General features: G+C 41.6%; 1 protein-coding gene across 1 annotated transcript; it reads left to right on the plus strand.

Annotated features, from left to right (window-relative positions):
- Positions 1 to 3,284: 3,284 nt before the first annotated feature.
- On the plus strand, positions 3,285 to 4,814 carry LOC110708824. Its single transcript, XM_021887048.1, has one exon. It carries the CDS (start codon positions 3,285 to 3,287, stop codon positions 4,812 to 4,814), a length of 1,530 nt encoding a protein of 509 aa, XP_021742740.1.
- Positions 4,815 to 17,074: the final 12,260 nt, after the last annotated feature.

The following is a 17,074-nucleotide window of genomic DNA, read 5'->3' on the forward strand; positions in this document are numbered from 1 at the left end:
TGTTTTGCTCATATCTTTTTCGTTATCGCTCGGAATTGGGCTTATGATATATGGTTGGAAAGCTTATTTAAAGGCCTATCCAACAAAATAATAATTGGATCAAAATTGTATATCCATAAAATCAGTTTCTCTCAGTTTTGCGATGTGGACACGAAAAGTGGAAAATAGGTTATTGTTTAGGGAAATGAGCTAGAAATTGGATTGGTTCATGAAATATATTGGGTAGAACATGGATTTAAGTAATCCAAAGATTAAATACTTAACTCGACCAATAATGGCGATGAAAGGTGTTCATCAAAGGGTTTGGTTTTGGGGAGACATTTTTAGGTGTCTATAGCCTCTACTTTATTCTGATCGTATTCATGTGCGCTTTCTGACTAACATGCAATCAATAGGATTAACCCTAAACCTGTTTATCTATGTTGGTTGAATATTAATGCACAAATAAAACTATTATTGGCGATCACTTGAATTATAATCAAATTAACCCTAAACAAGATTATTAATTGTCTTATTAAGCGTGATTACAAGTACAAATTTCCTTTAAACATGCAATTAAAAGGCGTGATCAAGCAATAACAATAAATATCAAGCAACATAATAAATAATCATCATAATAATACATGATCATAAATAATAACAATTATAATCATAATTAAAATAATAAAATTAATTATAATTAACATAATCATGTTAAAGCATAATAATAAGGAAAATTGTAAACTAATAATCCCACCTTTAGTGAGTCTTCTATAAACAATCCCACCTTTTGAAATTCCATAAACAATCCCACCTTTGGTAGGGATCTTCCATTAACGATCCCTTTGACCTATAACCTGTTAAGCAGGTTAATTTTTTTTAAATTTTTTTCAAAGTCACATGTGACTTGATGATTGGACAAAATAATAAAAGTTAACCAAAAAAAAAGGGTAAAAAAAATAAAAATAAAAAGCAAAAAGAACCCCACCAGCCACCCCCACAGCCACCAGCCACCCCCAACCACCGAGAAACACCTACCCCATACCCTAGGCCCAACTAAAAACGGCCGAAAAACACTACCCAGCCGCCGAAAACCCTTATGATCGCCGAATACCGCCATCCCAGCCCCGATAAACCCCTACAACTGTCGAAAAAACCAACGAAAACACCCCATCCCAGCCCCGATTAACCCTTAAAAAAAAACCATCAACCACCAGCCACCCCCCATCGTGAATCCCTAACCCTTACCGTAGCCCTACCAAAAACCGGACGAATCCAACCCTAAACCCCCCAAAAACGGTCGGCCGAAACCGTCAAATACCAAAATCCACTTTTTCGATCAAAAGCCACCCTCGAAACCACCCTGGACCCAAATCCCACTCCCGAAATCAACTTAACCACAATAGTCACCACCCTAAAAACCCCACCTAGCCGCCGAAAAACCCCTCTCAGCCCCCGAAAACCCCACCCAACCTCCTTAATCATCCCGAATGTCCCCATCTAAGCCTCGAAAAGGCCGCTTAAAATACCTTTAAAACTTGACCCCACTGCGCAAAATCCACCGTTTACGTGGTGGGTAGGTGTCGACCGACCGTTTCAGAGGCTAAGGAGGGCGGTCATTCGGTGTTTGGTGGTGGCTAGGGTAGAGGCTGGAGTGTCACGGTGGCTAGGGTTTTTAGTTGGTGGCAGGGGTGTTTTTTTTTAAAAAAATTTTGTTTTCTATATTTTTTTTTGGCTTTTTATTTTAATTATTCAAAAAATAAAATGAACCTATAAAAAATTGACACATGGCATATAACCTAAGAAATCCGGTTACTAAAATAACCAAATCGGTCAGGGATTGTTAATGGAAGATCCCTACCATAGGTGGGATTATTTCTGGAATTTCGAAAGGTGGGATTGTTTATGGAAGACGCACTAAAGGTGGGATTATTAGTTTACAATTTTCCTAATAATAATAGCAAGATCCTAGGCATGATACTAACAAGATTGATAACAAACCCTAGTGTTGTGCTAGAATTTTCACCCTAAATTCCTATGATCTACAGGTAGACAGGTTACAGGTTGCAGATTAGCAGCGTACAGGTCGAAGGTAGCTGCCAAGTCAAGACCAGATGGCAGAGCATATACTCAAAGAATATTCCAAGGAATCTTCGTGTAGGGGAAGGTATAAAATGTTATCCAAAGAAATCGAGACCACTACTAGCAGTCAAGCCGTTGAGAAAGACTAATTCAAACGTGGGAGTACCAGATCTGGAGACGTGGAGAGAAAGTAGGAACAGCTTGAGACATTAGCTCCGGATTCCTAGGGATCGTGGGAAATAGTCGTTGAAGATCTTTTGAGTGCTTTTCTAGTATAAATAGGCAAGCCTAATCATCAGGCAGGATATCAACAAATACATTAGCCTTACTATTAAGCATTATCGTAGAGAACAGTTACTTTTATTACTCATTCTATAATTTGTAATCCGTATTGTAACCTGTTTCACCTAAACACCTAGTGGATTGGTGGACTCATAGCCACCCGCAGTTTTTACCCTTATTCTTGGGGTTTTCTGCGTCATCATTCTTTGTGTCTTCTCCTCTTCTTTCTCTTTTTCTCCTCCATTAATTCCTGTTAACATATTTCGCCATCTTAATCTAGCTGTAATTATCGCAACCTAGGTCGAACCTGGTAGTCAGTTTTTTGACCAAAACAGTTTGGCGCCGTCTGTGGGGATACAGTTAGATAATTCGGCCCATCTTTCACAATGGGAGAAGATCCTGATCCAAACGCAAATGCATTAATCGAGCAACTGCGAGAAGAGCTGAAAGCCTCCATAGAGGGGAGCCAGAAGCTCAAAGAAGAATCTCAAGCAACTTTAGCAAGACTCAAAGCTGAATCTGAAGCATCCTTGGAAAATCTATCCAAAGAGCTGGAATCTATCAGGAGCAACAAGAAGAAAAGCGTTAAGATCGATGACATACCCAAGTTCACCCTGGTCTCCTTTGATGAATCTGAAGGCGAAGACGCGGGAGAAGGATCTCGCGATGGTGAGGAACAATCTGGTGGGAATCCCAACCCTATGGCCAGGGAAGTCGCCGTTATTAAAGCCCAAAACCGGAAGATGATGAAACTCCTGACCCGCTTACCAGGTGCTCCTAAACCTGTAGCTTATGAATCTCGTGATGGGTTCGCTGAATCCCCATTTGTAGAGGAGACTGCTAAAGTACATATTCCCGCAAAGCTAAGCATCCCCTCCTTCCAAAAAATGTACGACGGAACCACTGATCCCCAAGATCATGTGGCCTAGTACAAGCAAAAAATGTGGCAATTGTCAATTCCGTGGGAACTAATTGAGCCCACTATGTGTAAGTCCTTTGGCGCTACTCTATCAGGACCTGCACTTCAGTGGCTTATCAATCTCAAGCCAGGTACCATCACCAGCTTCTCCAGCTTGGTGAACAAATTCTATCATCAATTCGCCACCAGCCGAGAGCTGGATAAGCAGAGCAGTGACCTGTATCGGATCGTTCAGAAGCAGAACGAGACAACCCGGCAGTACTGGGACAGGTTCAATCGAGAAATGGTCAGCGTCAAAAATTGTGACCACTCAACTGCTATCGAAGCCTTTCGCAAAGGTCTTAATTACAGATCCAGGTTGTATTATGAGCTGACAAGATATCCTTGCTCTTCATTTGAAGAAGTTAGAACCAGAGCAATGGCTGAAGTCCGCGTAGAAGAAGATGAGCATGCCAGGAACTTGGTCGAAAGGAGACCGTCGGGATACCCGGGGAATCAATCTTCTAACAATAAAAACTCTGGCACCCGACAAAGTAGCTGGCAGCCAAGGCGCAGCAACGTCAACAGCATATCCGAGCCAAAAGCAGGTGAAAGCTCCAGCTGGCCAGCTATAGAGTACCATCTAGATATCAGCTCTTATGGCTTCGATACCGATATAGTAGGAGTGGTAAACGCTCTCAAAGATATTGGGCAACCGGTAAGGTGGCCTAGGAAGAGCGACAAACCCGACCACCAGAAGGATAAATCAAGGTGGTGTGAATACCATGGAGACCATGGGCATAGGACTAACGAGTGTAACAGTCTTAAAAGAGAAGTAGCCTGGCTGCTTAAGAGAGGCTATCTGAAAGACCTCCTTGGAAAAAAGGGAAAAGGGCCTGAAATCAAGCGGGAAGCACTGCCAGGTCCGCCAGCTTCGCCTACCCCAGGCGTTGTGATTCAAGCAATATCAGGAGGATCTAGCATCAGCGGTCTGACCAACTCCAATGCAAAGCGTATAGCAAGAGTTGGAACCTCCGCATCCAGCATCCCCCAAACCTATCCAAGCAGTGAAGAAAAGAAGCTGGATGATATGGCAATACTATTCGATGAGAGTAGGATTAATGAGCCCGAGCATCATGATTTCTTGGTAATCTCCCTCCATGTGGGTCATTGCAAGATGAAGAGAGTACTAGTAGATAATGGAAGCTCGGCCAACATAATTTTCAAAGACTCTCTAGATCAAGCCGGCTTCAAAGAGTCCAACATCACCAAAAGGTCTACGGTCCTGGTCGGGTTCAATGATGAACCTATGAATTCCCTAGGAGAAATCCAGCTACCTACGCTGCTCAAAGGAATCAACATGATGCACAAGTTCTACGTGATAGACTGCAAAATTGCTTATAACGTGATAGTAGGAACCCTTTGGATCCATAAAATGAAAGTTATCCCATCTACCTATCACCAACTGCTCAAATTTCCAAGCCCGTGGGGAGTGGCAGTAGTCGAAGGAGACAGGAAGCAAGCGCGGGAATGCTACCAGCTCGCCCTAAAACCCCATGGCCCCGCCATCTAGCAATTACAGAAAAATCCAGCACCCAAGCGCCCAGACGAGCTACAATTAGATGAAGTCGTGCTGGATGAATCAAAGACGGAGCAAAAGGTTAAAGTCGGAGCTGCATTAACAATGGATCAGAAAGAAGCTATCATCAAGTGCCTCAGAGAAAATTCAGATTGCTTTGCATGGTCGCACCAGGATATGATGGGAATCCATCCTGAAATCATCACTCATAAGCTGAACGTGGACCCCAATGTAAGGCCGGTAAAGCAAAAAAGGAGGAAATTTGCGCCAGAGCGCAATCAAATCATTAATGAGGAAGTCCAGAAGCTGTTAGATACCGGGAAAATAAGGGAAGTCAAGTACCTAGAGTGGCTAGATAATGTGGTCGTCGTCAGCAAGAAGAATGGAACCTAGAGAGTCTGCATCGACTTCACAGACCTGAATAAGGCATGCCCCAAAGACCCGTTCCCTCTCCCTCATATAGACTCAATGGTAGATGCAACAGCTGGCCACGAGCTCCTCACTTTTATGGACGCATATTCCGGCTAAAACCAGATCTTAATGCACCCAGATGACCAAGAGAAGACGGCTTTCATGACAGATAAAGGAATTTACTATTACAAGGTAATGTCGTTCGGTCTGAAGAACGCAGGTTCAACCTATCAAAGGCCAGTCAACAAAATGTTCAAGGACCAGCTGGGGGACACCATGGAGGTATACATCGATGATATGTTGGTAAAATCCAAGAAAGCAGCTGATCATGTGACCCATTTAGAAGAAACATTCAACATTCTCCGGAAGTATGAAATGAAGCTGAACCCGTCCAAATGTTCGTTCGGAGTAGCTGCAGGTAAGTTTCTGGGCTACATAGTCACCCAGCGAGGAATCGAAGCCAGCCCAGACCAGGTACGCGCTATAATAGATATTCAATCACCTAGAAACTTGAAAGAGGTACAAAAATTAACAGGTAGAGTAGTTGCATTAAATAGGTTTATTTTGAGATCATCAGATAAATGCCACCTATTTTACAACGTCCTAAAGAAAAATAAAGGTTTTAATTGGTCTGATGATCACGAAAAGGCCCTACAATGCAAGACCTCAAACACTATTTAATGACGCCACCATTATTATCTAAACCTGCTAAAGGAGAGTCTTTGCAGCTTTACCTCGCAGTCAGCACCCAAGCTGTTAGTGTTGTCTTAGCAAGGGAGGCTGAAATTCAGCAGTTACCTGTTTATTATGTGAGCAAAACTCTCCTCAGTGCTGAAACCAAATACTCCTCTCTTGAAAAACTGGTTTTAGCACTGATCGTAGCTAGCAGAAAACTTCGCCATTATTTCGAAACTCACCCAATAGTGGTGAAAACTAACTATCCTGTGAAGGTTGTTTTGCGTGGACCAGAGTTAACAGGTCGAATGAGAAAATGGGCAATTGAGCTCAGTGGGTTTGGTATAACATATGAACCAAGAGCAGCTATCAAATCTCAAGCATTGGTCGACTTTGTGGCCGACTTCAGCCCTGATCTTGAACAACAAGCAGCCTTGGAATCTGAACAGATCAACCAAATCCGTAACCCAGATACCTGGATACTCTATGTCGATGGATCATCTAACTTTCGAGGTGCAGGTCTCGGTGTTGTGCTGAAGTCGCCACAGGGGGATATGATAGTGCAAGCTATTTGTTGTAATTTCAAAGCTACTAACAACGAGGCAGAATACGAGGCTTTGATTGCAGGTATGAATCTCGCAACAGACCTGGGTATTACTAACTTGCAAGGATTTTGCGATTCCCTCCTGGTAGCAAGTCAAATGAACGGAGAATTTACAGCTAAGGATTCCAAAATGGTTCTATACCTAGACTTCGCCAAATCCTTAGCAACCAAATTCTCAACCTTCACCATAAAGAAAATACCTAGGGACAAAAACACACAAGCAGACGCCTTAGCCAACCTGGGATCAGCCTTAAGAAAATCAAAATTCTCCTCTATCCCCTTGATCCACCTGCTAGCTCCCGCCGTTGATACAACCAACCACCCATCTAAATCTAGTGTCCCAAAACCTGTAAAACCCGAACCAGACAATCCAGAAACATCCATCCCTAAATCAAACCAACCCGTTAAAATCGAACCTGAAGAACCTAACCTTGTTGCACCTGTGACCAACCTAACCAACTGGACACAACCTATATCTGATTACCTAGAGCACAACACATTACCAGAAAGCAAAGCAGAAGCAAGGGCACTCAGATTTAAAGCCAGCAGATACACGATCATCCAAGGTGTACTATTCAAAAATTCCACCAAAGGTATCTTGCAACGCTGCATAAAAGAAGAGGGCTATGAGCAGATCCTCAAAGACTTTCATGATGGAGAATGTGGAGCCCATTCAGCTGGAAGAACCTTAGCCAACAGAATACTCACCTATGGGTACTACTGGCCAACTTTGCGAGAGGATGCTAACAGGTACGTACGAAAATGTGATAGCTGTCAGCGACACTCAGGTATTACTCACAAAACCTCTATGCCTTTGCATCCCACTTTGACACCATGGCCTTTCATGAGATGGGGCATGGACATATTAGGTAAATTACCTCCCTCCCCAGGTCAGAAGGTCTATATGTTGGCTATAACAGATTACTTTTCCAAGTGGATTGAAGCTGACGCGTTTCAACAGGTTAGAGACAAAGAAGTTATCAACTTAATCTGGACTAATATAATCTGCAGGTTCGGAGTACCATCTGAAATAGTGTGTGACAACGGGTCCCAGTTCATAAGTGCCCCAACCAGAAACTTCTGCGACAAATGGAACATCACACTAGCCACCTCTACACCCAGATATCCTCAAGCAAACGGACAAGCCGAATCCAGTAACAAAGTCATCATTGGGTCCCTAAAAAAGAAGCTAAAGGATAAGAAAGGTAGGTGGGCAGAAGAGCTTCCAAGAATCCTATGGGCCAATAGAACCACAATAAGAACCGCCACAGGTCAGACGCCTTTCTCACTGGTATACGGATGCGAAGCTGTACTACCTACGGAAGTTACCACCCCAACAGCCAGGTACGGCTTGATGACGCCAGAGCGCAATAACGAAGAGCTATCAAACGACCTAGATACCATAGAAGAACGAAGGGACCTAGCTCGCATAAGGATAGCCACCTATCAGCAAATGGTAGCTAGAAGCTTCAATAGAAACGTCAGAGCCAGAATGTTCAAAGTTGGAGATTGGGTTCTAAGGAAAGTTTTCCAAAATACCCAAGAGCTCAACGCAGGTAAGTTGGGGGCAACCTGGGAAGGCCCATACCAAATTGTAGAGGTCATAGGCAAAGGGGCCTACAAGTTAGCTACAACGAACGGTAAGTTGGTACCCAGAAGCTGGAACGCAGCACACTTGAAACTCTATCACTTTTAAAGTCTTCGCAAAAAAAAAAAAAAAAAAAAAAAAAAAATTCTAAGTCACCGGTGCTAACTTAAGCTTTGGAGGGTCGTTGGTGGCAACACCAACGACCAGCTCTAACCCGTCGTTTTGCAGAATCAAAGAACCAAAAGAGGATAACTAAAGACTACCTGAAAAACAGCAAGATGACGCAAGGAGCAAAAACGTTCAATGAGCAAAGCAGCTAAGGGCCTAAGCGCCAAACACCGCAGATTCACAGAAACAAAGACCAAGGACAAATAACATACGCAAGACAAAGAAATCTAAGGTACCAAACGGTTACTCAAAAGAAATTGATATGCAATGTTCAAACAGCAGAAAATGAAAAGTTCAAACCCTCGCTCCCACGAGCGAGGTAAAACAAAGTTTAAAAAGAGCAAAACATTATTTTAACAACCGATATCAAAAGTCTAAAGAAACCAAAGCATCATAGATCAAGCATCAGGTAGCTGCTCATCCTCCTCAATCCTTCTAGGTGGGGACTCGAGCTGATGACCTGGAGAAGACTCGGCAGTAGACTTCGTGGCCTCAGGTTCTGCATGGTCAGCTTCGCCAGATGCCAAGTCCGTGATATAGCCAACTATTAGATAATCATCAACAAGCTGTCGAAGTTTCTTCACACCTGAGTCCCCTTCAAACTTCTTCAGCAAAAAGCTATTAGCCATGTAGGCCTTAATCCTCAGAGTAACCTCAGCCTCAATGTTCTTGTTCTCATCCTCTAGGTCAACCAACTTTTTATATAGATCTGCCGCATCCTTGTCCTTCTTACTCAACTCCTCATCCTTAGCTCGTAAAGCATCCTCTTTCTTCTTCATCTCCTCCTCAAAATGCTTCTGCTTACCCTCTAGCTACAGGTTGACATCCTCTACCTTCTTCTTAGCCGCTTCTACCTGAAGTTGTAACATCTTTTTAGCTTTGTCAGACTCTAGCAACTTCCTCTCCAAGCCATCAAGCCGAGACTTAGAATACAAAATGTTTTGGAAACCCTGTTACACCAACCAAGCATCTAGTTAGTATGTACCTATCTAGAAACTGGTTAAACAGAACTAGTTCAGAAACCGTACCTATTGAACTAGTTGAGCCCCGTCAGCTAGAGCCAAAGAACCATCCTAACTCGCCAAGCGCTTGGTAGCTGCTGGAAACAGGAGCTTCTGAGCCTCTGGCCAGATCCCATTACTCGTACCTTCCCCAGCCAAAAAGTCAGGAGGGAAACTGACATCGTGGGTATCCGGGATAATCACAGCCCAACAGGAACACTAGACCTAGTGCGAGGAATCCTAACCTCTTCCCTGTTGGAAAGAGTCCTAGAAGGACTATTTTCAGCCCGATGAGTAGTAGTATCAATCGAGCCACCTGTTGGGCTGTCACCTCTCTTCCTTTTGGCACGTTGTAGTGCCTCTTCCCGAGACATGATGACACTCTTCCCTGGTACAACCAAACAAACACCACTCCATAAACACAATACACAGAACCATATTCCAAGCAAACCAATAAACACAAAAGCTATACCTAAAGACATAGAAGCACTAGCAGTAGTAGCAGAAGGAGTAGGGAGATCGCCTGTAACTTTCCCAGGAATTTGATACAATGCCCTCACAACCAATTCTGAACCGTCCTCCGGCTTAATAGCATCTAGACGCAGATCTGCAAATGGTACACAAAGTTCAAAGCACTTAGTTAATATACCTTATTCCAAAACCTACCGCACCAAAGATCAAGACTTTACCTTTATGCCAGCCACTCCTAATCCACCTTCCAGGTTCCCCTAAGGAATCCTTCAACACAAAAAAGAACCTCGATTTCCATGACCTGTCAGGGGTCTCATATCCCAGGAAAGGGGGAGGGTTGTAAGAGGCCCTCCTATAAATCATGACCCTATCAAGGTCCTTTTTCCTCAGCTCGTAACACCTAACAAAGTCAGCTGCATTTACTTTTGTCTCCCAATTAGCCGTAGCCTCATTAACGATACTAATCAAGTTCCAGACAGCAGGCATAAGCTGCCCTAGACTCAAATCAAAAGTTTCTAGAATTTGCCTAGCCAAATGAGAGAAGGGATAAGTAAAACCATTCTTAAAGGGGTACTCATAGAACACAATATTATCTTTGTTGCAGAGCTGTGGCCTGTCATCTGGTCCAGGCACAATCAGCATAGCAGATTCGGGGAATCCAGCCGATGCTTTCAGCTCTGCCAAGTCAGCCTCCGTAACTTTGCTAACCTTGTCTTCATCTGCTCTCCCCATCTTACTTTGGCTCACTCTCAAGTTCCTAGTTATATGTCTATGGCATTTCTTCTTAGCAACATGTTTGATTTTTACCATAATTGAAAGCAATTTTCGCAAAACAAAACAAAGAAAACAATGAAATCAATAAACAAGAAACAAATTACTTACCAGGGTAAAGGGAATTATCAAAGCTTGACTCCAAAACAGCGAAGTCCCAATTTAAATTGCGTCTTGTCTTCGTCAATCTTGTTTCCCTAGTTTTCGCAGATTGGAAAACCTCAGATCTTCTGAAACAATGTTTATCGCAAAAAGGGGGGAGTAGTTGAAAGGATTTACTACTTATCTATTTATACCGCATTTAATTGTTTCTAACGGCCAGAAGTTATCTTTTCTAGAATGTTTATCTTCGCATCAAATTCGAATTTATCTTTAAAAATTGCATTTTTGAAATACTTATCTTTTCTAACGGAATTTCTAAGCTTGCCTCGTATAAGTCACTAGAACATCTAAGAGACAAGCTGGGGGCAAACTGGTTTGCTAGAATTTTCACCCTAAATTCCTATGATCTACAGGTAGACAGGTTACAGGTTGCAGATTAGCAGCGTACAGGTCGAAGGTAGCTGCCAAGTCAAGACCAGATGGCAGAGCATATTCTCAAAGAATATTCCAAGGAATCTTCGAGTAGGGGAAGGTATAAAATTTTATCCAAAGAAATCGCGACCACTACTAGCAGTCAAGCCGTTGAGAAAGACTAATTCAAACGTGGGAGTACCAGACCTGGAGACGTGGAGAGAAAGTAGGAACAGCTTGAGGCATTAGCTCCGGATTCCTAGGGATCGTGGGAAATAGTCGTTGAAGATCTTTTGAGTGTTTTTCTAGTATAAATAGGCAAGCCTAATCATCAGGCACGATATCAACAAATACATTAGCCTTACTATTAAGCATTATCGTAGAGAACAGTTACTTTTATTACTCATTCTATAATTTGTAATCCGTATTGTAACCTGTTTCACCTAAACACCTAGTGGATTGGTGGACTCATAGCCACCCGCAGTTTTTACCCTTATTCTTGGGGTTTTCTGCGTCATCATTCTTTGTGTCTTCTCCTCTTCTTTCTCTTTTTCTCCTCCATTAATTCATGTTAACATATTTCGCCATCTTAATCTAGCTATAATTATCGCAACCTAGGTCGAACCTGGTAGTCAGTTTTTTGACCAAAACCCCTAGCATGTCACTAAGCAATAAAAATCAAAGCTTTAACCCTAACATGATACTAACATGAATATTAGGAAGAACATAGGAAGCATCATAACAATCATATTTAGTATTAAAGTTACCCTAGACATGATACTAGGAATATCATAATAACAACCTAAACATGAACTCTATATCATAACATCAATTAAAACAATTAAAGCACTTACTTGGATGCCTCGTATCTCTTTCTAATAACAAAATAAGTAACTTCAAGGAAAATAATAAACAAATCAATTAAATTAAATAATATTTGAAATAGAGATTTGGGACCAAACCCTCAGAAATTAAACCTTTCACGTCTAGGGCGAAGGCAACTTCGAATATGGCTAGGTGTTTTTAGATCTAATGAATGCGGAATTTTGTATGTAGAAAGCTAGTTTAAAAAAAGAGAGAGAGAGAATTGGTGAATTGTAGATGAATGTTGATGAGAATTGGTGAATTGATGATTTTTGATGAAAACTGGTTATCGAAAACGGATTTTTTAGCACGTTATTTACAGAGAAAATCAGCTGAAAAGATAAAATATCAAAACAGAGTTCTGGCGCACATAAAATCGAACCAGCGCCAACGCGGGCTATTGGCGCCAGGCGCCAAGCATAGCGCCAGGCGCTGCAGCTGGCGTTTGGCGCTGATCTGGAAATTCACGCGTATTATTAAAATCAGATAAAAATTGTCGTACAGGAGGATAAAATCGTATCTTTCCTCAAAAAATGTTCTTTGATTTTAATTAAAACTCTGAAAGTCAACAAAAGTCGATTTATCAATGCTAATTGAATTAGGAATGAAAAGAACCTTCTAGAAGAATCTAGAAGACTAAAACCATTCCTAATTGCATTAGGAATGATAAATCTATATTAGGCTCTCCCCTAGATCATTGGGCCGCATATAAGGCTCAAAACGGGCCCAATTTAGTAAATTGGTCATAACTTCCTCAATATTCATCGAAATTGGGCTTATAATATATCGTTGGAAAGCTCTTGTCAAGCCCCATCCAACTACACTACTATTGGACCCATATCATGGACCAACCAAACTAGATTTGCTGTTTTCTTAAAAATAAGTTTTCAAAAACAGAGAGAAGAGAAAAGAAATTAAAACTATCTGCAACACTAGACTTTAATTTCCACACTTTCACTTCATTCGATTATGATTCGACGCGAAAGGTACTCATCACTGGGTTTGGTTTTGGGGAGACACAAATGGGTGTCTACAATAATATATATATATATATATATATATACATATATATTATAAGTTCATATTATTTCCAGTAAAATTCGGGTCGGGTCAATAATAAGTCAGGTTGAATTTGGGTCGGGTTAATAACAAGTCGGGTTAATTTGGGATCGGGTTTGTAACAGGTAGGGTTAACTTTCGAGTTGGGTTAGTAACAGGTCGGGTTAAATTCGGGTTTTGACGGGTTAAAACGGGTTTGGATCAATTTCGGTTCAGGTTAATAATTTACAGGTTACATTCGGGTCGGGTCATCTCTAGGTCGGTTCATGTTCGGTTCATATCTCATATACTCGGGTTAACTCGAGTCTAGAGTTTGTTTCTGGTTGGGTCAGGTTGGGTTTGGGTCACCATTTTCTTGGGTTCAAACGGGTTGGTTAATAATCGGGTTTGGGTTGGTATTTTGAGTCGGGTCAGCTTTTGACAGCTCTAGGTAATGAATGCAGATGTGGTTCCCCCATTCAATGAAATTAATTAAGATAAAAGCTTTCAATCAAATTAAGACCCAAATTTTGCATGTTCAACCATCATAGTTAGCAAATCAAACAAGCATCATAAGCAAAATAACATCACAACATGCATCTGCTAGAATCCCTAGCACCTAACCATTAGAATAAAACAAAAGAATAACTAATATCTACATTGCCAAAAGCCATCAAGCACCAACATCAATAAAATGCCATATCAGATTTTACTTAATATATAGCCAAATAAGATTAAACCCAAATGGGTATAGTTCAGGTAATTATGTCAAATGTTTAATTCAAATAGTTATAGTTCAGAAGACCAAAATCAATCAGAACACTCCAGCAGTGCAGTCAGTGGTTCGGATATTTCCATTGGAGTACACCGGAAACAGTCGTATATATTGCGATTTTAATTAGTGGAACGGTAATCACACTATATCAATTTGGAGATGTTTGATTATTTTGATTGTATTATTTATTATGTGTAATCACACGAACTTTATATTGGAGTTGTTTGTATTATATATTGTAAAACTATGTATGAATTGTATGATTTATTATTTGTAATCTTGTACATATATATAATTGATTATTATATGGTATTATATGATTTTATTGGTATTGAATATTGTATTATTTTTGTTGTATTTATTGATCTTGTTATTATAATTGCTAGGGTTTTTAATGTTGTTACTTTAGTAAGTATTGTTTTATTGAGATTTTAGGGTTATTAGTGCAAAGTATTATTTAGGGTTGAAAATTGATTACATTTGGGTTACTAGTTTGAATGTCCTATAAGATTTGAGATATGCCATGATTGAATCGAGTTTGAATTGTCATATTATTTGGGAACCCGTGCCATTATTGAGATACTATTTATTAGTTTGTGAATGATTATTTGATCAAGAATGCGATCAAAAGGTTGAGAATTATTATTTTGTTCTTGGTTTGAGGCTCGGAGTTATATACCTTAATCCTTGGCATGTTGGTAAGAGAATGATAATCATGAGTTGAGAATGAGGTACAATCTTTATTATTTATTTTTCTATGGTCCCCTACAGTGGGAATTGGCCCGTATGTGGTCTGGTTCAAGGTGTTTTCTGGTTATTGAGAGTATTCAAGTTTTTATACTTGTTGGTTTGTTATTCGAATTGCCCATGTCCAAGGCTAGGTATAGAACAACGAGCATGGCACACTTATTGGTTAGAGGAGTTAACTGAGTAAAAGTTCGTATTAATATTCGAGGTTGAGTTTGATCAAGGTTATTTTTAGATTTCACTCTTGAGGTGTATATGTGTAATGTAGTTTCGAATTACATTGTTTAATTGAGTTGATTATATTAATTATTCTATTACTCTTTGTATTTTGATAAGTGGTGATTACCAAGCTTTTTGCTAACGTGTGTGTGTTTGTTGTTTTTGTTGTGCTACTTGTGTTTGCGGCCATGTCTTTTTTTTTTCTTATGGTGGCCCTGCGACGATCTATTTTGGAATTTGTCCTTAATGGGGAGCAGTCAAGTTTGTCTAAACAGGTTAGTGAAGTGAAGGAGCTCAAGTGTTTAGATTAGTCTGTTATAACAAGTTTGTAAAGTTGTATAAATAGCTCACCTAAATTATTGGGTTGTAATTATTGGGATTTTGTAAGCCTTAACACTTGGCAGGTTGTCGAGTGTGGCGGTAATACCTCTGATTTAGGTGTATGCTTCCGCAATTTTATTTAAAGGTTGTTTATTTTTCCTTTAATTCTTACTTATTATTGGTTAGTAAATCAGGGGTGTTACAACTTGCGTCCAAGAAACAAGAGTACTTCAGATTGCACATGGGCTTATGCAACTATAAATCAAGGGGTTATGTTGGATAATTAGTGGAAGTTGATTAGGGGATTTTTATCCACCAAGCGCCGTTTGACAAGTGGACCAACCAGGTTCCGCCACGCGTCCTCCACGGACCACTTAAGACACGCCACGTGTCCACCCATGCCAAATGGGACAACCGGCCATCAAGGCCCATTTCAGTCTAGAAGCCCGATCGGCCCTAGGTTTACCTTAAACCTAGAGAGTTGCACGCTTCCCAAGGCTATAAATACTCGATTAATCCTCATTAATCGAGGGACCGAATACATGACGGAACACACTAATAACCGGCTGATCTCGCTAGCAAAGCAGATTACCTACATTAAATACTCTCACCTAGAGAGACCTTATTACTTTAATTTCTGTATTAATTACTCCTTAATCAGGTACTAACTTGACCGTTGGAGGCGGAGCTCTCAGGAGTCTCCGTTATTTTGCAGGTACAGGCGTCCGGTTCCAGTCTCGGAATTGTAACTCTCCCGCAGGACATCAGAAAACCCCGAAACATTTGGCGCCGTCTGTGGGGAGAGTACTTCAGAGATGGCATCCAAGTCTGTACCGACCCCAGAAGAGAGGCGTCCCCTAGACGACCCTCAAGTTCAGTCGGACCATGATACCGAAAGTGAATTTGAAGTTGAAACTCATACAGCTCCAGACGGGACCCTAAGGGCCCGCCGTACCCGTCATACTGAAATAAGGGAACGGGAGTATCTTCAAACAGGAAGCGAGCCAGCAGGCGCACCGCTTGCTCGGCAACAGCCGACTGATGGGTCTGCTCCGATCACAAGGAACGAACTCATGACCTTCATGAGGGGATTCAAGGGAGAGATCCAAGAGTTGATCAACAAAAAACCGCCTGCTTCAGTCAAAGAGCAGGCGGCCAAAAAACCTTCCACTTCACTGAAGAGGAAGCCAGTTCAAGGGCGAGAGGCGACTCCCCATCCTAAATCTAAGAAGCGGGAGCCGTCTGCTCTTGATTTCACAAAACTCCGTTATCCTACGGGAAATAGGAAACCGGTTCGTCATATTCAGGCGGACGGGTCAAAGCAAACGTTCACAGATGCTCGGCACCTGCTAGAGCAGAAGAAGAGTGACCGATTATCAGAGTCGGCTTCTACTTCAAATTTTCAGGACAGTTTGCGAAATGCCTCGATGAGGCCAACTCAGTCGTACCATGAGAGTCAGTCAGGCGGCACCTCCCGACAGTCTGGCTTTCATAGTGCGCAGGCGGTACCAAATTTGCCATTTGTGCCGCAACAACAATATTTTATGCAGCCACCTCCATTTGGTGGACCTGCAGCAAAAAACGTCCAACCTATGGACTGGCAGCTACGGCTGCTTAGACTTGGTGAACAGCCGTCGGCCTTCTCCAAGGAAATTACTGAAGCCGCTCAGCCGGCCAAAGTAAAAAATGTTTTAGTAGGCGCCTATGATGGCACTACTAACCCGGAAGACCATCTGATGGCATTCGCCAACCTGATGTACCTTCAAGGGTTGGATGATCCCACTTGGTGCAAGTGTTTCCCAGCAACTCTCAAGGGAATTGCACAGCAATGGTTCGGCAACCTGCCGACTGGTTGTGTAAACAGTTTCAGGACGCTTGCTTACTTATTTGCCTCCAACTTTGCAATGAACATCCCTGCGAAGAAAACGACCCTTGATTTGGGAACAATTCAGCAGGGTGAAAAGGAGGGGCTTCGTTCCTACATCAGGCGGTTCAACCTGATGAGAATACAGATTCAAGGGTTACCGGATGAGGTAGCTTATACTGACTTTTTTAGAGGTCTCAAAGACGGGTCTACCTTCAAATTTG

This window comes from Chenopodium quinoa, unplaced genomic scaffold, assembly GCF_001683475.1.
Source record: "Chenopodium quinoa cultivar QQ74 unplaced genomic scaffold, ASM168347v1, whole genome shotgun sequence".
Taxonomy (NCBI): domain Eukaryota; kingdom Viridiplantae; phylum Streptophyta; class Magnoliopsida; order Caryophyllales; family Amaranthaceae; genus Chenopodium; species Chenopodium quinoa.